Below are 23,974 nucleotides of genomic sequence, written 5' to 3' on the forward strand. Positions count from 1 at the left end.
TTCCCACCACCAAACCACAGTACAGTTAAGCACAACACACAGCAATAATAAAGTACTCTGAAAATTTTTGTCTTCTCTTTCTCTCCGTCACTGCCTCCTCTGTTCCCCCCAACAGCTTCATCCTCCATGCTCCTGACTCTGGCCCTTGGAGCTGAGGCAACCAGCTTCTTTTATGCAGCAGCTGGAAGTACTTCCAGTGTCCCAAAGGATTGGCCCAGGAGCACTTCTAGGTGAAGTGGGAGCCCAACAAAGTAGGGTTCCCCAGGTCCCTCAGCACCCCCTGGTAGCACCCATGAAACCCAACAGGGCTGAGTTGGCAAACTCCAAGTCCCATTATGCACTGTGGGCACCGCTGCAACCCAGGGCGGCTAACTCCTAGTGGTTCAGGGGAGACAGTGCCCAGAAGCTGCCTTCCTTCATCCTCCCACTCATGGGCATCCCGGCCGGGTATGGATGCTGGCTGTCGCTCACACACGGCACCAAGCATTTACAAAGACAAAATGAAAATGTTTAAATAAATAATGAGAAGACTACAAAATGACCTCCATCTGGCTACTGGTGTGCATGCTTCTGACTAGACCCTCATAAACAGACTCCATGAGGGTGGCATGAGGGTCCAAAATCCTTTAGTAGGACCTGTGCTCACAACCCATCACTATGCTGCTCATTTGGCATTCACCAGCGAATACCACAACTGGCAGCTCCGTCACTGGCACCCGATTCTTTTCACTGATGACAGCAGGTTCACACTGAGCACATGAGACAGCCGTGAAAGAGTCTGGAGTGGCCGTGGTGAACGTTATGCAGTCTGCAATATTATCCACCATGACCAGATTTTGCAGTGCATCATTGATGGTCTGGGGAGACATCCTTGGAGGGTCGCACAAACCTCCACATGCTAGGCATCAGTACCCTGACTGCTGATGAAATCCTCAGAGCCATTGTCAGACCTTACATTGGTGCAGTGGGCCCTAAGTTCCTCTGGGTGCAGGACAATGCCCAACATCATGTAGCCAGAGTGTGTAGGCAGTTCCTGGATGACAAAGGCATTGATGCCATTGACTGGCCAGCACATTCCTCAGACCTGAATCCAACTGAGAACCTCTGAGACATTATGTATCAAGTAGTGCCACAGACTGCCCAGGAGCTCACTGATGTCCTAATTCAGGTCTGGGAGGAGATCACAAGGACACTATTAGCCGTGTCATCAGGAGCATGCATAGATATTGTCTGAAGTACATACAGCCCTACGCACACTACTGAGTCACATTAGAAGTTGCCATGATGAAGTTCACACAAGTTGGATCAGCCTGTGATTTCAATCTTTGACTTTGATTTTCGTTTTGATGTTAATCAGCCATCTATGAGCTGGCGATTTTGGTTTCCATTGACTGTTGTTACATCATTTTGTTCTCAATGAATTACACAAGATTACGCAGTAAAGATTTTCCAGTTGAATATTTCCTTCATCGAGATCAGATGTGTGATTTAAGTGTTCCCTTCATTTTTTTTTGAGCAGTGCAGATTGAAGGCTCTTCTTCATGGCCTCTTTTGTAGCCACACACTTGAGTTGCAAAGATAAAATTTCTAAGAGAGTCGGTGCTCAAACTAACATTTTCTTCGACTGGAAATTGCTTGGTTTGTGCCCTGCAATGGATTGGCATTTCATTCAGAATACAGGTGCAGCCTTGCATCCAGCACCCAAGCTTCTGGAAAACTCACAGAATGCTGAATTATGACTCTTAATGTGATCATAAAAGAAGAATTTCAGCATTTCAAAGGGTGGAACAAGCAAATGCATTATTTTAGAAGATTGGCAGAAATGAATATTGAATGTTATCCATTCAAAAGTCTTCATTTCAGTATTGTCACTTTAAAAGCAGTGGGATTGCTAGACCTCCTGCTCATCCCACAAACACACTGCAACCACCCCAGATGAGGAAGTGAGACAGTAGGCGGACAGGAAAAAATGTTCCGCTTCTTTAAATATGGAACAAAAATCAATTACCTTAAAAGAATGTACAGAAGATTGCAGCATTTCAAACCCTACCTTAATACGTCTCAGCGTGAGCACTAATGTGTAGCTTTAGGAGCGGCACATTTGTTAAACCTCTGAATCTTAACAGAACTATGCAGGGGTTGTGAGGGTACAAATGACAGGCTTTAATTTATACAGGAAAGGGAGGGCTGACTGTTTTACAAAGAGGAGAGATGCCAGACTGCTTGCTTGCCCTCTTGTGCTTCCCGTTGCCGTACATGAGGAGTGTAAGGAAGTGAAGAGCAGCATGTGAGCCAGCAGATTGGCAGAGGAGGAGTGGATGGGCGCCATTCAGTCAGTCTTTATTCAGATTTTTTTTTTTTTTAAATAAAATTAGACCTGCAGCCAACCCATTCCGCTCATACATCTGCTTTCTCTGGACACTGTGAGGGCATTCAGCACTTCTGTTATTTTTATTTAATCTTATGATGCATTTAGTATTAACAAAAAGAAGAAAGAGGTTTGTCATTCATGAAGATTTTCAAAAGCAGTGTTATGTGGACTCAATATTTTCCAATTTATATTGAATCAGCCATCCCCCGCAGCTCCGCCCGTGTAGTAGTGAAACAGAACAAACTTTAAAAATCAATAAACAAAAAGGTATCGCTAGCTGAGTGGAGGCAAAGTACACTCTAAAACTCAGAGGTAGACCGACTCCCCACTCCTGACGTCACGCTTCTCCCTTCTCTCGGCCCATAGACTCTTTCTTGGATTAAAAATATAGAGGGAATTATCTCTATCTATATATAAAATCCAATGTCTGTCTGTCTATCTGTATGTCTGTCCATTTTTCACGAGAGAACTACTTAACGGATTTACAGGTGCTGGTCATAAAATTAGAATATCATGACAAAGTTGATTTATTTCAGTAATTCCATTCAAAAAGTGAAACTTGTATATTAGATTCATTCATTACACACAGACTGATGTATTTCAAATGTTTATTTCTTTTAATGTTGATGATTATAACTGACAACTAATGAAAGTCCCAAATTCAGTATCTCGGAAAATTAGAATATTGTGAGAAGGTTCAATATTGAAGACACCTGGTGCCACACTCTAATCAGCTAATTAACTCAAAACACCTGCAAAAGCCTTTAAATGGTCTCTCAGTCTAGTTCCATAGGCTACACAATCATGGGGAAGACTGCTGACTTGACAGTTGTCCAAAAGACGACCATTGACACCTTGCACATGGAGGGCAAGACACAAAAGGTCATTGCTAAAGAGGCTGGCTGTCCACAGAGCTCTGTGTCCAAGCACATTAATAGAGAGGCGAAGGGAAGGACAAGATGTGGTAGAAAAAAGTGTACAAGCAATAGGGATAAGCGCACCCTGGAGAGGATTGTGAAACAAAACCCATTCAAAAATGTGGGGGAGATTCACAAAGAGTGGACTGCAGCTGGAGTCAGTGCTTCAAGAACCACCACACACAGACGTATGCAAGACATGGGTTTCAGCTGTCGCATTCCTTGTGTCAAGCCACTCTTGAACAAGAGACAGCGTCAGAAGCGTCTCGCCTTTGGACTGCTGCTGAGTGGTCCAAATTTATGTTCTCTGATGAAAGTAAATTTTGAATTTCCTTTGGAAATCAAGGTCCCAGAGATCTGGAGGAAGAGAGGAGGGACACAGAATCCACGTTGCGTGAGGTCCAGTGTAAAGTTTCCACAGTCAGTGATGGTTTGGGGTGCCATGTCATCTGCTAGTGTTGGTCCATTGTGTTTTCTGAGGTCCAAGGTCAACGCAGCCATCTACCAGGAAGTTTTAGAGCACTTCATGCTTCCTGCTTCTGACGAACTTTATGGAGATGCAAATTTCATTTTCCAACAGGACCTGGCACCTGCACACAGCGCCAAAGCTACCAGTACCTGGTTTAAGGACCATGGTATCCCTGTTCTTGATTGGCCAGCAAACTCGCCTGACCATAACCCCATAGAAAATCTATGTGGTATTGTGAAGAGGAAGATGCAATACGTCAGACCCAACAATTCAGAAGAGCTGAAGGCCACTATCAGAGCAACATGGGCTCTCATAACACCTGAGCAGTGCCACAGACTGATCGACTCCATGCCACTCCGCATTGCTGCAGTAATCCAGGCCAAAGGAGCCCCAACTAAATATTGAGTGCTGTACATGCTCATACTTTTCATGTTCATACCTTTCAGTTGGCCAACATTTCTAAAAATCCTTTTTTTGCATTGGTCTTAATTGATATTCTAATTTTCCGAGATACTGAATTTGGGACTTTCATTAGTTGTCAGTTATAATCATCAACATTAAAAGCAATAAACATTTGAAATACATCAGTCTGTATGTAATGAATGAATCTAATATACAAGTTTCACTTTTTGAATGGAATTACTGAAATAAATCAACTTTGTCATGATATTCTAATTTTATGACCAGCACCTGTAGATCAGGTTTTTTTCTATTTTCTATTGATTTTGTGACTTCTCTAATCTCACTATGTAACATAGTTCAGTTGCGGTACCAATTTATTTGCGCGAATCCTAGAGACACGCAGCAGGCCGAGGGAAGGGGGGGCGGGGGGGGGGCGGGCCCTCCTCACTCACACACTTGCCTTGGGGTGTATCTTACCTCCACTTAGCCAGCGAACGAGAGAACTACTAAATGGATTTAGATCTGTTTTTTTTTCTAGAAGTTGCTTGAACATTCCGGTTGATTTTGCGACTTGCGACTTCTCTCATCACGCTAAGAATCATAGTTCGCTTGCCGGAAAGATATATAATCGTGCTAAACCAAGACAGAGGCTGTGGGCACAGGGTAGAGGGAAGCGTGACATCAGGAGGTTCTCCTCACTGTCCTTTTTCACTAATACGCGGGCGGGCCCACGGGGCAGGACTAGTTAATAATATATTGAACAATTATTATAAAAGTAAAGTTGAATAATTTGGACTCTGCAGCTGTATGACTAAAGGGTAAAGCACCACTTCTGGTTAACGGAAATAGCCCAATAATAAATTTCAGCATTTCAAAGGCTGGAACAAGCAAATGCATTATTTCAGAAGATTGGCAGAAATGAATATTGGATGATATCCATTGAAAAGTCTTCATTTCAGTATTGTCACTTTAAAAGCAGTGGGATTGCTAGACGTCCTGCTCATCCCACAAACACACTGCAACGACCCCAGATGACGAAGTGAGACAGTAGGCTGACAGAAAATACGCTAATACACTAAAAAAAGCTGATAGAAATCTATGTTTTGTACCTAATACTTGTATGCAAACTTTGGTTGACCTAAGTGAAAGTGCACTCAAGTTATCATGTTTACACACATACAGACATAATTCCTAAAATGGTATTTTTGGACTCAGTGAGGCTTAAAATGTTGAGATTCATCAAAATGCAATTTTTGTGAGGATTCCAGTACTTTCCCTATACTTTATATATGAGAAAATCAGGGAGATCTAAAACGTCAAGATTCATTAAAATCTTGACATCAAATTTTTGGACGATTACAATACTTTCCCTATACTTCGTATATCCATCCATTTTCCAACCCGCTGAATCCGAATACAGGATCACGGGGGTCTGCTGGAGCCAATACCAGCCAACACAGGGCACAAGGCAGGAACCAATCCTGGGCAGGGTGCCAACCCACCACAGGACACACACAAACACACCCACACACCAAGCACACACTAGGGCCAATTTAGAATCGCCAATCCACCTGACCTGCATGTCTTTGGACTGTGGGTGGAAACTGGAGCGCCCGGAGGAAACCCACGCAGACACGGGGAGAACATGCAAACTCCACGCAGGGAGGACCCGGGAAGTGAACCCAGGTCTCCTAACTGTGAGGCAGCATCGCTACCCACTGCGCCACCGTGCCGCCCTACTTCATATATGAGAATGTAAAAAATCATATACATATATATAAATAATAAAATTAATAATAAAATTAGGGGTTAATGATCTATATTAATGTTGCAAATACAACAAAATTCAAATCTGGTAACTGTAACACAGTCCACTGAGGCTCACACGATCGTTCTTGTCTTGGTCATGTCGGCTGTCCATTCAGTCGTCCACTGAGAGCGAGTGCAGCTCAAATACATGGGGGGGCACCCAATTCTTTTAAGGGGTTAGGGCCTCTAAAGGTCGTACTCCAGCCCTGGAGATAATTACTAAAGTGTGTTGGAGATCTGTGATAAAGAGAATACTTCGGGAGTATCAATGGCAGAGCAGGAAGAAGGCTGATGGGAGCCCATGAATCGATCTTGATTACTGAACTTGTCACGTCTTCTTCATGATGGACTAGCACAGTTCTCAAACTGTGGGGCGGGCCCCCCTAGGGGGGCGCGAAGTAACAAAATGGGGGGTGCGAAGATGTGAAACAAAGAAAACAAGAATCGAAAATATGAAAAATACATCTATTGAAACCAAAACAAATTAACTTAAACTACATTCTGATACTAGAAACATAAACATAGAGTTAGATAAATGTTGATAAAAGTTAAGTAGGTATAATAAAATATACATCTATGATATATCATTAATTAAAAAAGAACAAATTGGTATTAGTGGGCTCCTTTCAAAAAAATGTTAAGGGGGCGCAATTAAAACTGTTATGAAAATTCGGGTCGCAAATACTTAAAGGTTGAGAAACGCTGGTCTAGCAGAATCAATTGAAAAACCTCACAACAAGGAAAGCTTTGTTTTGTTTCTTTTTTCTAGAGCATATATTTTTAAAATTGAAAGGAAATCCTATATTTTTAGTGTCAAATATTTGTATATGTAAAAGTGTGCACAACTGAAGTAACTTACCTTCCAATAAAACAGGAACTTTCCATCAACTTCTGTGCCAGTCTCCATTTTAATGAGAAGATTTTCATCCCTGTTTAAAATACAAAACACGAAAAAAAAATGTTACAGGAATGTTTTATTCTGTATCTTTTGTTAAAACAAAAAACATTATTAACTAACCACCTGCCATTCATTCTTCTGTGTTAATACTTAATTTTATTTAGTTAATGTTTGTCAGGATTTTGTATGATATATGTGTGGAGTGTGAAGACGAATTTATTGATTGATATTAATCAAGCAGTTAATTGACTATTAGTGTTGCATTTGGCAATGCCAGTAATTAATCCACCCAGAGACGCCAAATTAATGAAGCGTGAACGAGGATTTAAATTTCTCCTAAAGATCTCTGTTTAACCTTCCAGTCAGGACTCCAAAATATAGATAGATAGATAGATAGATAGATAGATAGATAGATAGATAGATAGATAGATAGATAGATAGATAGATAGATAGATAGATAGATAGATACTTTATTAATCCCAAGAGGAAATTCACATACTCCAGCAGCAACATACTGATAAAAAACAATATTAAATTAAAGAGTGATAACAGTGCAGGTATACAGACAGACAGTAACTTTGTATAATGTTAACGTTTACCCCCCCCCCGGTGGAATTGAAGAGTCGCATAGTTTGGGGGAGGAACGATCTCCTCAGTCTGTCAGTGGAGCAGGACAGTAACAGCAGTCTGTCACTGAAGCTGCTCCTCTGTCTGGAGATGATACTGTTCAGTGGATGCAGTGGATTCTCCATGATTGACAGGAGTCTGCTCAGCGCCCGTTGCTCCGCCACGGATGTCAAACTGTCCAGCTCCGTGCCTACAACAGAGCCTGCCTTCACTACCAGTTTGTCCAGGCGTGAGGTGTCCTTCGTCTTTATGCTGCCTCCCCAGCACACCACCGCATAGAAGAGGGTGCGCGCCACAACCGTCTGATAGAACATCTGCAGCATCTTATTGCAGATGTTGAAGGACGCCAGCCTCCTAAGGAAGTATAGTCGGCTCTGTCCACTCTTGCACAGAGAATCAGTATTGGCAGTCCAGTCCAATTTATCATCCAGCTGCACTCCCAGGTATTTATAAGTCTGCACCCTCTGCACACAGTCACCTCTGATGATCACGTGGTCCATGAGGGGCCTGGTCCTCCTAAAATCCACCACCAGCTCTTTGGTTTTTCTGGTGTTCAGTTATAAAAATAGAGAATGAAATGAAATAGAGAAATACAAGAAACTACAAAAAGCCCACTGTTAACTTAGAATGAAATCAACATCAATAGGAGAACTGCACTAACTTCAGATTTGACTGGCTGACGGCTCAAATGTCAATTTAGAATGCACCAAAATGTTAGTTCACGGTGGATTCCTAAAGTATTCAGACCCTTCCAATTTCTGCACACTTTCTTGTGTTGTAGATTTAATTTGAAATGGATGAATTTGCTATTTATGTACATCCATCTACACTCAATAGCCCATAAGGACAAAGTGAAAAGACATTTTAGAAAGGTCTGTAAATCTAGTAAAACTTGAAAACTGAAATATCTTATTTATGTAAGTATTCAGAGCCTTTCTCTTGCTTGCTTTAATAGCTCCTTGAGATGTGTCTAGAACAGGGGTTCCCAACTCTGGTCCTGGAGGGCTGCAGTGGCTGCAGGATTTCATTCCAACCCTTTTCTTAGTTAGTGACCTGTTTTTGCTGCTAATTATCATCTTTTGAACTAATTTTAACTGGCTTTTTTTTTTTTTTTTTTTTAAGATTTGATCCCCTGAATTTCTTCATCATTCATTTGAATTGAGTCATTTGTTTCCTTAAATTACACCCAAACAGAAATAAAACGTGAAATGAGTGAGCCAACAGAAGACTAACTAAGTCAGGGCCTCAAACTCCAACCAGTTGCTTCATTAGGCGCTGATTCTTGTTGTTAATTAAACCCATTCTTTAATTCCGTGGCTTGTTGCTGCTCTCATTGTGCAATGGCAGACATTTCCAAAATGGTTGATTTTTCTCTTTTCTAAGGGCAACGTTAAAATATTTTGGGGACTTGAGCAGATCAGCATTCCTGAGACCTTTACCTTTCTTTATTTTCAGATATTGTATGATGGACACAGTCTGCTGGTCCTGTTTTGGTTCATTTTGGATCTCATTATTGTTTGGCAGCTAATTAAAGAAAAAGAAACAACTAAGGGGCCTGAATCTTCAAGAGCAAGTCAATTAAAATGAATTCAAAAGAAGTTAATTAGCAGCAAAAACAGGCCACTAATTAAGAAAAGGGTTAGAATGAAAACCTGCAGCCAATGGGGCCCTCCAGGACCGGAGTTGGGGACCCCTGCTCTAGAACTTGCTTGGAGCCCACTGCAGCAAATTAAACTGATTGGACATCATTTAGAAAGGCACTTGTGTCCCTGCGTATAAAAGGTCCCAAAATTCACACAGCATGTTGGGACAAAATCCCTGTTCAGGAATAAGCAGGTTAGAAAATGACTGATAACCAATGACAGAGTTCTAGCCTCTCCAGGGAAATAACAGGTAGCTGAGATGTACTTGTAATAATGTCCAAGTACAGTCAATGAGTGCATTTACATGAACACCCAAAACCAGGATAAGGCAGAAACCTCCGTTCACATGCGAAAGTCCACATATGGAGTTGTGCTTTGGCAAACCACTCTGATGGTTTATTTTCTGATATTGTACGATGGACACGGGTTATAGCTGGGCATCTGTTGGCTCACATTGCATCTCACTATTGTTTAACTGATAATTATGGGAATAAAATAAGGGTTCTGAGACTTAAACAGCAAATCAATTAAAATGAAGAACAAAAGAAGCCGGTTTGCAGCATAAAATTTGCCACTAATTAAGAAAATGGTTAGAATGAAATCCTGCAGCCACAACCACACAATCTTGATCTGTGCTGGACAGCCTTGCAAGTGGCTACATGGAAGTTAAGTGGACTTGTGAAAGAGAGACGCAACAGCTACATGGTTTATTACTCCGATCCTACTTTTTCTCTCTGAATCCATGTGTTTTGAACCGGCGACTCTAAATCTGCCGTATGAGCGAATGTATTTTACAGAAAATCATTCGTGTTAAAATAAAAGCATTCCAACGTTTATTTTGACATATTTAAACGCACAGCCACCAATTATACGAATGCTTTTCACTATGGCACACGATGTTCGTGTCAGTTTAAAATGTATACACAGGTCGGAAATTGCTCCCCAGACAGAGAACATCAAGACAGAACGACGCGTCCACTTTCCACCTGGCTCGCTGCGACTCGCGACAAGCATCGACGCAAATAGGAGGGGCGGGGCTTCCAGTGAAATCGCCCAATCGGCGCTTAAACGTGACGTACGTGGCGGCAAGTGGTCGGCGGACGTCCACCTCTTCTCGGTATTTCCGACCGCCTCGCACAAAGGAGGGTGGAGCGGGTGTCGAGGGCTTTTTTTGGTACATTTTCTGGGTAATGTGTGACTGTTTACCTAAACGATCTACATGTAATATATGTATATTGTATAAAGATGCTTTCGGTGTGTAGGAAAGGGCATTTATTTAAAAATATTTACGTTCTTTTTGAACAGAATCGGTGAGTTGCGGACAGAGCGACCCGGAAACGGGTTTCGGAGCGCAGCTGCACAGAGGGAGCCGGAGCTGAGAGACAGACGGAGAGAGACCACGAGATCATGAGCTACAAACCCATTGCTCCAGCACCCACGAGTTCCAGTCAGACCCCACCTGGTGAGCCTACCTGTCGTGCCGAGAGGTTACTGGTGGGTCTTTTTCTGCCTTAAATAAACGCCGTTATAGGCTACCTAGAACACGCATCCGCCGGACTTCCCCCCCATATGTTTTTCACGAGAAAATCGATAGGTGGCGTTTGTACGTAATGTCATTACCTCAGGCTCGAGAGACTGCTTTTGATGGGGTTGTTCAGGTGTTTCCTGTTCATAGATCTGCTCAGTTCGCCTGCGGGGAGATATTGGATGATTTCAGTGTAGATAAATACGTAATCGAGTGATCAGACGTGGCCCCGGATAGATTTAAGGGGGTAGAAGAGCGATGACTGGAGGCGATGGTGAGATATCTTCTGAGAGAGATATTAATTGATGAGAGTTAATGCGTGTTACTTATTTTCCTTGTAAGCGTCCATCGCAACTGATTCTTTAGCTTTCTTTCTGCTGCGGAGGGGAACAATTGTTTGCCTACCGCTTGGGTGTTATTCGCCGTTGACTAATTATAGAGGATTTGAACGAGTGATGTGACTATTGTTCAGCACTTTTGTTCTGCAGCAGACAGCTGTTGATGTAGTAGTAATTTTAGATCCTCAGTATCGACAAGTTAATGACTGAAGTAGTTAAGGTACTTGAGCTGTTTTTTAGTACAGTCCGGCTCAGGTTTTTTAACAGGATTGATCAAGTAGAGCTTATGCTTGGATGAAAGGGCACTTGACATTGTGGTTCAGCAGATGATTAAACTATTTGCGGGAGGCATACCAGACATAGTGAGGAGATCTGGGATGTGCTGGATCGATTATATCTCACTGGGGAAAAGAGGAATATTCCCTACAATGTGTGGTCTACCCTGCTGAGCAACTGGCAATTATAAAGTGATTTCACATAAAACTTTTTTGGTGGATAATTTCCAATGCATATTTTAACGTGATGGTTGGTGAACTATATATATATATTTTTTTTACTACAGTAACCATGCAGGTGAGAAGTAGGAATTGTAAACCAAGACTACTTTACCCATTACCAGGGTTGTCGAAGTCTTGGATCCTGGTGGGCTGCAGTGACTGCAGGTCTTCGTTTCCGATTGCTTTCTGCATTAGTAACCAGTTTCTGCTGCTAATTGGTTAATTTTTAATCCACTTGTTTTTTTAAAACACATACCCATTAACTGTTTAGCTTTTTTTTTTTAAAAAAAAAACTAGCAGCTAAACAAAAATGAGATGCAAAGACAGAGACCTTTTAATTAAAACCTAATTCTCATTGTTAGTGAAACCTGTTATCTAAATCCATGACTTGTTGGTGCTCATATTCTGCCACATCAGACTTTTCATAAGTGTTGAGTTTCATTTTTCTAAAGTCTACAACATGTTTTCGAGACCACACTTGACTGGAATTTCTCAGACTTCCACTTGAAGGACTGGGTTCACTTCTTGTTTTTGACCCTCGTTATTGTTTAATTACTGATTAAGGGAAAAAAAAACAGTGAAGAGTTCTGAGTCTTAAAAAGCAAGTCAGTTAAAATAAGGGTGAAAAGTGTGTAATTAGTAATTATTTGGTTGATGCTTTAATCCAAGGAGACTTAAAACATTTGAGATACATTTCATTACATTTCTTTTGTTTTTTCAATTTGGAGCACAGGCAGGAGAAGTGATTTGCTCATGGTCACGCACTGTCAGGAATCCAAGTCCAAAAAGCCTTTGTCCCTATGCCACACTACCTGCCAGCTGACTAGTAATTAACACAGTGGCTGGAATTAAAACCTGCAGCCACTGTGGCACTCCCAGAGTTTGACACTCCCTACCTTAAACTATATATGATTGATTCATATTGAAATGTAAATATGTACACGGTGGAACTGTGATGCACATCTGCAGCTGTGGAAAGACTAACTATTGGTCCTTTTCATCAATTTACATATCACTTTTCTGAACATTTAGACCAATCTAAATGAGAACAGGCTCTTTAGCCAAACAAAGCTTGTCACTCCTATCCAGTTAATTCTTCTAAAATAACATCCAGTCGAGTTTTTAAAGTCCTACTGGTTACCACACTGCTTGGTAGAATTTCCCATGTGTCTATGGCTGTCTGTGTAAAGAAAATCTTACTAATGTTTGTGTGAAATTTACCTTTAACAAATTCCCAGCTGTGTCCCCGTGTTCTTGATGAACTCATTTTAAAGTCACAGTCTTGATCCACTGGACTAATTCTCTTCAGAATTTTAAACACTTCAGTCATGTCTCCTCTTAATGTTCTTTTGCTTTAAACTGTAAAGGCTCAGCTCTTTTAATCTTTCTTCATAATTCATCACAGTACTCCAGATGAGGCCTCACTGGTGCATTATGAAGCTTAAACTCCTTGGACTTGTACTCCACACATCAAGGTGCTAGATAACCTCACATTCTTTTAGCCTTCTTTATTGCCTCTGAATGTTGTCTGGCAGTTGTTAGTATTAAGTCCACTAAGACTCCTAAATCCTTCTCATAAGGTGTACTTAGGTTTTCAGACCTCCCATTTTGTTTTCAAACCTAACATTTTAGCTCCTATGGGCATGGGTGTCATAGTGGGGAGGAAAAAGGGTAATGATTACCCACCGCCCACTGGGTGGGGGGCCCTTGAAGCCTGGAATGAAAAGTACATGTGACAGACATGGATCAAGAGGAAGGGACCCACAGAGACTGCTTAGGTATAGGGCCCAGAGTTCTGGGCTACACCAGTGCCTATGTGTAATACTTCACATTTACTTACATTCAGTTTCATTTGCCCACTTTTACCATTACAGCCTGCCCTCCCACCATCCGAAATCCAAACATCTGTGGGACACCAATCTGTTAGTATCAGTAACCTCTAAGTAGCCTCATGTTATTGAAGACATCTTCTGGTTGAGGGCCTGAAATATTTTAATAGTGCTCTCCATTCTGTGTACGCTTATTTTGAAATAAGTGTACGAGGCCAGTTAAGCTTCATAATATCTATTGACGTTATGTTAAATTAGGTAGTGGGTAAAGGCAACTTTTAGGACAAATTGGTTTTTCCATGCTACAAAAAATTGCTTTATGTGTTTCTGCTGCTATAGATCTGCCTTGAAAGGACTTAATGTGATGTTTTCCCAAAATTTGATTATTATATGGTGTATCGGTTTTTATATAAATCTCGGGGACAATTTATTTTCATATAAAGAAATTGGAAGATATTTGTCGCATGCCATAAAAACAATTTCAGACATTCATGTCTGTGCTAAATTTCTTAAAAAGCTTAGCAAAGTCCTTTATGTGTGAGAAACCCAAAAAACTTTACAAATAAGATTTTTTAATTTTATATATATTATATATACCTGCGGTGGGTTGGCATCCTGCCCAGGATTGGTTCCTGCCTTGTGCCCTGTGTTGGCTGGGATTGGCTCCAGCAGACCCCCCGTGAGCCTGTGTTCGGATTCAGCGGGTTGGAAAATGGATGGATATTATATATATACATACACACACACACACACACACACATACTAGCTGAGCTCTGTTACTCTGGGTTAGTTCCCATAACAAATTTGTTTGTAAAATACTACACAAAACAAAATGTAGAATAATAAGCTCAAACATTTGTAATATTGTCCAAGTAATTCGTTTCTATATTAGCAGTACACAAAATACCCTTTAAAACAATTGTAAAAATGGCAAAGTTGCATAAAAGGAATGTACATTTTTATATGTAGTGCAATTGTTTTTTATTTTCCCGTAATTGCAGGCAATTGCAAGTATCCAAAACAAAGCATTTTTATTGCTCTTCTGTGATACCTGATGTAACCATTTGTCTATAGACCTTTCTTGTTTTATTGCACATTCTTGTCCTGCTTATTGGAAAGGTGGTCGTCTTTGAGGTGTACTGCCATGCCCCCAACTAGGACCTGCTCTAAAAGTCTTAGAGTGATTGTCTGGATACGAGTAGTGGAGACACTCTTCTAATTGAAAGCAAAGACCTCACCAACGATAACCTTACACCCATCACTCTATTTTTGTTCTGTTAATCACTTCTATTTTTTGCATTAAAATTAATTCTAAGTTTGCCTTAATTATTAAAACCCCAATTCCAACTTCTGTATGAAAGGAGGACTAAATTACTTTTTTCATTCTGAAGAACCAAATTGATAATTAGTTAGTGCTACTATTGTCTGTCTTTACATGTTTTCCCAGCCTGAACTCTTGCCAGCTTGTTGCTGTTGATATTTGCGCTTGCTATTTATTGGTTGCTGCTGAAACTGTCTTTTGTGATATTGGCTCAACTGAGCATAACAAAACTTGTTTATCTGGTTGTTCCTCCTTAAAACAGCTCAGTACGACTCTGCAGATATTTTTTTTTTTTTTGCTAACCAAATTGTCATGTGGCAATCCTATATCTAGCTGTTTAAAAATCTTTATGTATCTACATAACTATGTAAGCCAGTAGGCATCATTAAGTAATAAAGTAATTATTTTATTTTATTACTTACCACGCTTATTTTAACTTCACCTGTTTTGTTGTCTGGTACATATCTTGTCATCGATATTTAACCCACTTCCTATTGTCCAAATGACTTGAATTTTGCACACTTACTCACTTCCGATGACAATACATGAATCAATAATCAGTTTCACTAATTGATCAATTAATCCATGTTAATTAAGAAATGGAATTTTTACATATGAAGAATAGTTCAAAATTTCACCAATAGATGGTGCTAATAACGGATTGAAATATTAAAGGAAGTATTAAAATATTGATTACAAAATTATACTAAAACAAACCCAAGACTAGAAAGTTGAAAATTATATATATAATATATATAATAATGTTTTAAAAACCACGCTTGTATTAACTTAAGTGTACTAAAAAGTAAAAAATCCATCCATTTTCCAACCCGCTGAATCCGAACACAGGGTCACGGGGGTCTTCTCATACATCACTCATAAAATAAAAGTGTGGCCGCTTTCCATCAATCAGAAAAGTGCCCTCCTTTTATTTTACGAGTGATGTATGAGAGACTTATTTTTTACTTTTTAGTACACTTTTTAAGTTAATATAAGCGTGGGTTTTAAAGTGTGTTTTTTATATATATATATATATATATATATATATATATATAATTACTTTGTTAGATCACTACCTTCAATTTCATTAGCTTTTGTTGTCTAATCTGCACTTAAGAAGTAACAGCATGACATTCAGAGAACGTCACCCCAACTTGGTTTGCATTTGCTTACCATTTGTTGTTCTTCACCAGTTATTGCCAATGATGGATAAACTACTTCATTTCCAGGCTTAAAATAAGTTCTTGAAATATATTACTTTATAATCTTGGTTTAACCAAAAGTAGTACTTGCCTTTCTAAAAAAAAAAACAAGAACAAGTAACCATGTTCTGTGTGTTGTTCAGTGGAACCTGTACAGACTGTAGAAGAAGAAACGTGTAAATAAGAATTGGGTCATGTGCAACATATGTGTGCCTTTGCATCAGTGGTACCTAACCAGTTGCACTACATAATATTTAAAATATGAAACACCCAAATTTTACTAAGGATGAGAGGCCTCAAATCATATGGTCTTTATTTACCTTGTTCTCCTTTAGAGAGCAATCAGATGCTCTCTAATTCTCTCAATGATTTGTTAGTATGAAGTCTTATAATGCATGATCAAACCGGATTCATTTATGATAAATTTGCTTCAAGCTATGATTTTACTAGTCATCTGCACCTGATGAAAGCAGTTATTGCATTAGGAAGTGATAAAGTGGTTTATTTGCACATAAGTTAATTATCCTAATTGCATGAATTTGTAGTGAAGTAACATTTAAAAAAGGGCCATTACTCATTTTTGCTAATCTGAACCTGCTTATTTGTGTTCTGCATCCTGGGGAAATTGAAGCACACTCAATGTGGACTTAATCATACTGAAACCTTTCAAGACACTAGTCAACCTGTTCTTTAAAATGTGGTAGAAAGTGCATGTGGGTGGAAATGGAATATGTTAGCTTCCTACAGACACAGACTTGTATTGGGAATTAAGACCTTGAACGTGGGGATAAATAACTGTGTTATTATACCACATCTGAAATCCAGACCTATATCATTTTCCCAAGGTACATGTATGGATCAGTCTTTTTCAGTATTTAAAGTAGATGCAAAAAAACAAACCTTGTTTCTAATGTGAGGAGCAATTAAATTTAGCATTTTAAAATATCGAAACCTTTGCTATTTTTATTATTGCCAAAATCAAAAGATACTAAAATTTCTAATGTGTCTGTTTACAGGTTAAAATGATATAATTCCATTGTAAAGGGATTTTCAACCTCGAATTTTATTTGAAAAACCATTTGTGTCTGTACACTTTGTAGTCACAGGTGGCGCAGTGGTAGTGCTGCTACTTTGCAGTAAGGAGACTGTGGAAGATTGTGGGTTTGCTTCCCGGTTCCTCCCTGTGTGGACAGCACTTTGAGTACTGAGAAAAGCGCTATATAAATGTAATGAATTATTATTATTATTAGTTGTAGACCAGGGCTCCTCAATCACAGTCCTGGAGGGCTGCAGTAGCTGCAGGTAATGAATTATTATTATTATTAGTTGTAGACCAGGGCTCCTCAATCACGGTCCTGGAGGGCCGCAGTAGCTGCAGGTTTCTGCTCCAACCCAGTTGCTTAATAAGAAGCCCTTATTGCTCAAGTAACATTTCTGCTTCACTTTAGTTGTCTTGCTCATTAAGATTTTGAACCCTTATTGCTTATTTCAGTCTTAAACAACTGTATTCTTGGTTTTTAATCGCTGCTAATTAGCAATAACATGCAAATGACAAAAGAGACCATCCATCCATCATCCAACCCGCTGAATCCTAACTACAGGGTCACGGGGGGTCTGCTGGAGCCAATCCCAGCCAACACAATGCAAGGCAGGAAACAAACCCCGGGCAGGACAAATACACACACCAAGCACACACTAGGCACAATTTAGAATCGCCAGTGCTCCTAACCTGCATGTCTTTGGACTGTGAGAGGGAACCTACGCAGACACGGGGGGAACATGCAAATTCTATGCAGGGCGGACCCGGGAAGTGGTCTTCTAACTGCGAGGCAGCAACGCTACCCACTGCGCCACCGTGCCGCCAAAAGAGACCAGCATTTCTCCATTTAGCTTGTTTCCATTTACACCTATGTGTATTTATCGTGCACTATTGGGTTTAATTAAATACTTGGAAGGAGACTGAAGAGAAAAAAGTGAAGTACTGAGAAGTACTCGTCCATTTTTGCCAAATCATTTGGATGATGTCCTTAGAAAGGGGAAGAAAATCTAGGATATGAGAACGACCTGACATGGCAGAGTTAAAGCACTAACAAGCCATGAAATTAAATTATTGGCAAAAATTGCTTTCTAATTAAGCAGCCGGGTTCGAACAAAAACCTGCGGCCACTGTGCCCCTCCAGGACTGTGATTGAGGACCCCTGTTGTAGACTATAATTAATTATTTTTTATTTTATTTTATTATTAAATTGTCACTGTTAGGTTAAATTAATTTCTGTTCTTGGATGGTGTTTGTACCATTCATACAATGGCCTTATAAAGATAGAGAAATGTTTACATTTTTTTGTGAGTTGTGATCTTGATTTACGTGAAATAGAAAGTGTTTTCAAAAACGGATGATAAGCAAAATGTTCATAACTAAATAATGAGCTGCACTTAAAATAAGCAGAATTAGACATGTAAAGGTAAGTAAGTCACTAGTTCTTGTTTGTTTATGGTTACTTTAGTGTTGGCTACAATTACAGCTATAAATAAACTTACTTTATAGTTCAGTTAACACATTTAATTGCTTTGTAGTACCTGGTTTCTGCTTTACATGATCTCTAAATTCCAGTGCAAACATTGTCTCCCAACATTCATAGACATGCTCTACTTTAGCCCATAGTATATCTTTCTATAACTGTTTTGCACTAGAATGGAATGAAAATCATAAAAGGCTATAGGGAGATTCAGATAAACGCTGTAGTCTTAAAATTTTAATACAGTTCTGCTATAGATGGAAACTGAGACAAAAACTTAAAAACATTAAGTAATTAAAATCTGATTACTGTCTCCTCGTGCACAGCCTCCAGTGTACCATCACCTTCGGGTTCCTTGCCCGGAGCAGCGTCATCCTATAGACCACTGTTCAATGACTTCGGACCTCCGTCTATGGGCTATGTGCAGGTGAGAGAGCAGCTTGTCTTTGTATGGAACTTTATAGTTCGATTAAGAGACATTTATTTGTTTTTAGCTTCCTTAAGCAGCCCCACCTGACAGATTGTGATTTGACATTGACCTGTCACAGAGTAAGAGGCAGAATGATCAGCTTCAGTTAGGAGAAGGTGCTCTTAGGTACATTAGGTATTTGGGATCTGATGGCCTCCTATTTTTGTTTAATGTGCCAGCAGTGTGATTCTTGCATTTCCCTGTTGTTGAGAACAACACCCAGGAGGTCAGTTGATTTTATTATTTTTTTGCTTTGATATTTAAAAAAAAAAAAAAAAAAAGACCACTTAATAGAACTTAAAATATCCTTCCATTCATTTTTTTTGTAGAACCAAAGCAATTTAATAAAGTTTAACTTTGTGTAAGGCTCAGTACATTAAAAATGTATAAGCATTGAATTTTTGTAGCTCAGAAACAACTACTACTGTCTAAATTATTTGTGTTAGCTGAATTATGGATATCAGTTTGTATATACAGAAAGCATTCAAGTCACAAAAATATAAATGTTACTAATCAGTGTGTTAGTCACTTAAAATTCCAGGGCACTTTGTACAAAGTGCAGAACAAGGCAATGATGTATGTGCTTTAACATAAATTATTACTTTAATATTAGTGGGGCTTTTGTTGGAAACGCGTAAGAAACAGTGTGATAACTGCTGCTGTGGAGTTATGAGATCTTAGTTACACTTCTTAATTAGAGTGTCCTTTTTTAAAAAAAAAAAACAAAAAAAAAAACCTCCATTTATGTAGATAATGTGAAATAGTTCCTTTGTTATAAAATCCTTTTTGTATATTTAACAAAAGTGTTCTATTTTGATATTGACGCTTTAGCCTATTTTTGTGATACCCTGTGTGCAAAACCACATAGCTCTTTTTAGATTACTCTGCATTCTCCTCTAATTTTGAAGTCGTAAGCAATTCCTTTGAAACATGCTGTAAACTGAAGTAAAAGAAATAAAAAATTAAACATGGCAAATCCTGAATGAATCTAAACATGCAGCTCTAAAACAATTTATTTTGGTATGAGTGGTGCAAGTATGTTAAGAGTATTTGTACACGTTAGTATTTTGCTCGAGTGTTGGAATGTTGGTAAGTTGTAGAAAATGATTTTTTTCCCTTTTAACAACATATTTGAGCTCTTAATTTGTTGCAAATGGTTGAACTTGGTGTTTTAGATGCTCTTTTTTTTCATTTATGGAATTTTCTTTTCAGAGGTTAATGTTAGTTTCATTTTCACATTCAATGAGGAAAAAAAGCAAATATATAACTTTTCATGGTTTGCGCAAAAGTAGTGGTGATTAGTGTCCTCAAATTTGATGTCTTTTTTTTGTTTTTGAATGATAGTTGTTGCTTTATCAGAATAATAGTGTGTGTGTGTGTGTTTGTAAACACAAATACAACCTGGGACAATGAAAAACTCACCTTAGAGTCTTGATGTGACTGAAGTTCAGTCCATCTGTACTCAGAAGGTAGCATGTGGTACAAACACTATCTAGAGCCTTAATTAAAGTGTTATTACAACCAATGGTTACTTTAACCTACTCATCAACCGATTGTCTTTCTGTTTGACCTTTTTATTTTGTTAAGCATTAATGTGTTAATTAATTGAATAGCAAAATAGGTAGATATAACAGAACTTTGAATTGAACCACACATGTAATTATTTTTGTCCAGTGTTCCTTGTATATGCTGCACTTTTGTCAATTCCAAGTGAAGAACAATGGGAAATTAAGTAAAGTAACATTCTACTTTTGTTAACTATCACAGATTAGTTATTTATTCAGATGTTGTGGTATAACCATGTAGGTTTGATGTATGTTTAAATAAGAAATAAACTTTTTATAATACCCAGGACATTCTGGAAAGTTACCAAATAGTGTGGTGTTGTCTAATAAAATAATTATTGAATAATCGACAAAAAATGAAAATGCTGTTGTTTTGGAGGTGAGTGGTATGTGCTACTTGACAGGGTAATTTCATTGCTTGATAAAATTGATTGGTCTGCACAATTTTAGTAAGGTACAGATATTTGTGTGTTTTTAGCAGTTTTAACTAAGGCTGTACAGTGTTTCTATAAACATTGCTTCAGTATAGTAGATGGAATAGACTTGATTGCTTTTTGTTTCTGCTGCCCCTGCAGTAGGTAAAGAGCTGAAATACTCGATGTGCATATATAAGATTGGGCAGCTTCCATTTGTGTTGGGTTTATGTAGCTAAAACGAACCCACAAACCTTGAGTTTATAAGCTTTCACATCTCATTGAGGGCTTCCTTGCATCCAGGGAAACTGACAAAAAGCACTAAGATTTTTATGAGCTGAAATTATTTTCAGGATAATTATAGCCTTTTATAAAGAAAAGTTCCAAGACTTGTTTATCAAATCCACAAATCTTACAATTTGTTGGCTATGTGCTGAGGTTTAGCAAGATTCCTGATGGTTCCTTTTCAGATCTTGTCCTGCATTTCCCATCATAGATCTTGTATACTAGTTCAGCCACATTAAATGTGCACAGTTAGGAAGAAAACTTTGTCATAGTGGTGCCAGGATAGCTTAGTGCTCGAATGTCAAAAACCCTCACGTCCACATAGACTCCTGATGCATCAGAAAATGTAAATTTGCCATATGGTAACATGGTCCCAGTTATAGTTGTTTATATATTTCATTTTTTTTTTTTTTTGGTCTTCCACTGTTGCAAATATCATATGAATAGATACTGACTTTGTGTGTGTGTGGTGTTTGTTTTTCCCCCTTTACATACATAAACAATAATAATAAAAAAAAAATTTGATTTACTCTTCTAGTCAATGAAGCCACCTGGTTCTCAGGGTTCCCAGTCGACATATGCTGACCTGCTGGCTGTGATGGAGGAGATGGGAAAGGAAATCCGGCCAACCTATGCAGGCAGCAAGAGTGCAATGGAGAGACTAAAAAGAGGTGAGAGTGATGCCGCAATGTATGATGATTATTTTTAGGGGCAACAAAACAAATGTTCACTTGATGCATTCTCTTGTATTTGTAGGTATAATTCATGCCCGGGCTTTGGTTCGTGAATGTCTGGCTGAAACAGAGCGTAATGCCAGGACATAGCAAGACAGCATTCAACAACAGGGATTCAGTCGCAAAAGACCTGCAAAACCACTTTTTCGACTTATGGCAACTGATGCGGGTTTTCATCATTAATGCTGGAAAAGCTTTTTAAATTAAAACATTTTTCAATAAATTAATTTTTTTCAATGAAAGAGGTGGTGTGTTTTTGAATAGACCAGAAGGAGAAATATAATAGTCAGGATTGAAATATTTTTTTTGTCTTTGATAGAACTGAAGTAGAATCTCAGTTAGGAGCTTATGGACCTTTCATGTTGATATGGAATTGTAACTCTATAATAAGTAGTTCCATCCCCACTTCCAGTTTAGACATATTTTTGCAGTGTTCTGCAGTTGGAATTCTATAAATTAGACAGAGCTTTATTTTAAAAAGAAGTAGTTAGGATTATTCCCTCTTCTGAAAATGTTACGTTTAGCTCGCTAGTGATCAACAAGTCTACCTCATTCTTGTCTACTGTATGTTTTGAGGCGCTTTTCATTCACTGGACATAAAGGGAACAGAGCTGGGCCCGTTGCATCTTTATCATGAAAGTAGAGTGGCGTTAAGTAGTCCCTATAGCAAAACAGACAGAAATTTTTACCAGACATATACAATGTTTGTATCCTTGACCAAATATTTAATGCTTGTAATGGTAATCCAAAAAGCCGGACTGTCTGGTAGTGCACTTTAGTTTGTGTTAAATGCGCAGTGCCAATGTAATTGGAAATAAAACTGTATCATAACTTTATAGCATCTGTTTTAGAGTCTTCTAAACTGTGTGTTGAAGTTTTTCATGTCAGAAAAACAGAAGTTTGAAGATAGTTATACTTGCTAATTGTGTTAACCCTTTGCATTTTGATTAACTCATGCAAGTAAGAGTTTCACTGTACTCTGTACATGTGACAGTAATGACCGTTTAAACCTATACCATCTGTAAACCTACTTAATTCAGTTATGAGTCTTGGATGTTTATTTTTATAGAAACAAAAAAGATTCAAAATTAACCCGAGATGTAGAATGTCTCAAGATTTAAATAGATCCAGAGCGACATAAGGTGATTTTGTAAGAAAGCTGTTCTGTTCACATTAGCATTAATAATCCACAAAAGAACTCAAGTCAGTCTTTTTGAAGTCTTGGTGATTGCATCTTGCAGTGTTCAAATGATAAAAGGAGCCAAAATATCTGAGTCAGAAAGTGGAATAACTAAGGGAATCTCCATGATTTAATACACGGTGGAATTACGATTTGGTTGAACTACGGTATTAGCCAGGTTAGATTCATTCAAACTTATTCAATCAATGTGGTGACTATAGGTGGACTGCCCCTTCAAGCCTTTCCAATAGGGTTAAGGTCCAGGCTCGAACTAGGTCACTGTGGACATTGCTTTGTCCTTCAGGGACTGTATAGCTACTTTGGTGGTGAACCATTATCCCTTTTTTTCCCCCCCTACTTCCTATTTGAGGGCAGCAGATTTTCTTCAAGGATTTACCTGTATTTGCAGGATCCAACTTGCTTCCTATCCTGACAAGGACTCCATTTGAAGCTGCAGAGCATCTCCCCAAAAAAGGATGCTGCCACCAGTGCTTTACTATATGGAATGGTGTTCTTTGCATGGTGAGATGTACTGGGTTTTAGTCTAAGGTATGGTTTTGCCCAAAAGTTTGATTGTAGTCTCGTATGACCACAGCACCTGTCAACACTTGATCATATAATCCTTTACGTCTTGCTTATATGTGTGTGTATGTGGTGTTTTTTTTTTTTTTTTTTTTTAATGTTCAATATTTTTTCCCACCGGCCCCCGATGCACTAGTTACGCCGCCGGCTCGTTTTCACTGAAAGTAAAATGTCACCCGGATATTATGCTATTATACATCCTGTCACTGCCAACTCGGATCGGGTAGCGACAAATCCCAATAGACTATAGCTGCGACATCCAGAGCTCCACTCCATTGAGGAGGATGTCACTTTATATTATATGTCAGTGATAACACCATGTTGGAAGAGGATCAACTGTGATGATCTAATTATCAAGTAAATCAAGTGACAAAAACCTGCA

The 23,974-nt window shown here is 38.9% G+C and overlaps 1 protein-coding gene across 5 annotated transcripts; it reads left to right on the top strand.

Moving 5' to 3' along the window:
• The first annotated feature begins 10,174 nt into the window (after positions 1 to 10,174).
• Positions 10,175 to 22,072, top strand: cdk2ap2 (cyclin-dependent kinase 2 associated protein 2). Of its 5 annotated transcripts, none has more exons than XM_028812204.2 (5): positions 10,175 to 10,310; positions 10,442 to 10,598; positions 18,691 to 18,791; positions 21,635 to 21,767; positions 21,853 to 22,072. In XM_028812204.2, the coding sequence occupies exons 2-5, from the start codon at positions 10,544 to 10,546 to the stop codon at positions 21,918 to 21,920; spliced, it is 357 nt and encodes a 118-aa protein (XP_028668037.2). In that variant the 5' UTR covers positions 10,175 to 10,310; positions 10,442 to 10,543; the 3' UTR covers positions 21,921 to 22,072. The 5 variants fall into 5 exon arrangements, with proteins under 5 accessions (XP_028668037.2, XP_028668038.1, XP_028668035.2 ...); XM_028812202.2 differs by having other exon boundaries at positions 10,178 to 10,323; XM_028812203.2 differs by having other exon boundaries at positions 10,253 to 10,357.
• The last annotated feature ends 1,902 nt before the right edge of the window (positions 22,073 to 23,974 follow it).

This window comes from Erpetoichthys calabaricus, chromosome 10 (genome assembly GCF_900747795.2).
Source record: "Erpetoichthys calabaricus chromosome 10, fErpCal1.3, whole genome shotgun sequence".
NCBI lineage: Eukaryota > Metazoa > Chordata > Cladistia > Polypteriformes > Polypteridae > Erpetoichthys > Erpetoichthys calabaricus.

Bases quoted from the DNA above. Each gene is read 5' to 3' on its own strand.
- cdk2ap2 (XM_028812204.2), top strand. From the start codon at position 10,544: ATGAGCTACAAACCCATTGCTCCAGCACCCACGAGTTCCAGTCAGACC. The intron at 10,599-18,690 runs GTGAGCCTACCT...CCTCGTGCACAG, and splicing joins TTCCAGTCAGACCCCACCTG to CCTCCAGTGTACCATCACCT. The intron at 21,768-21,852 runs GTGAGAGTGATG...TTGTATTTGTAG, and splicing joins AATGGAGAGACTAAAAAGAG to GTATAATTCATGCCCGGGCT.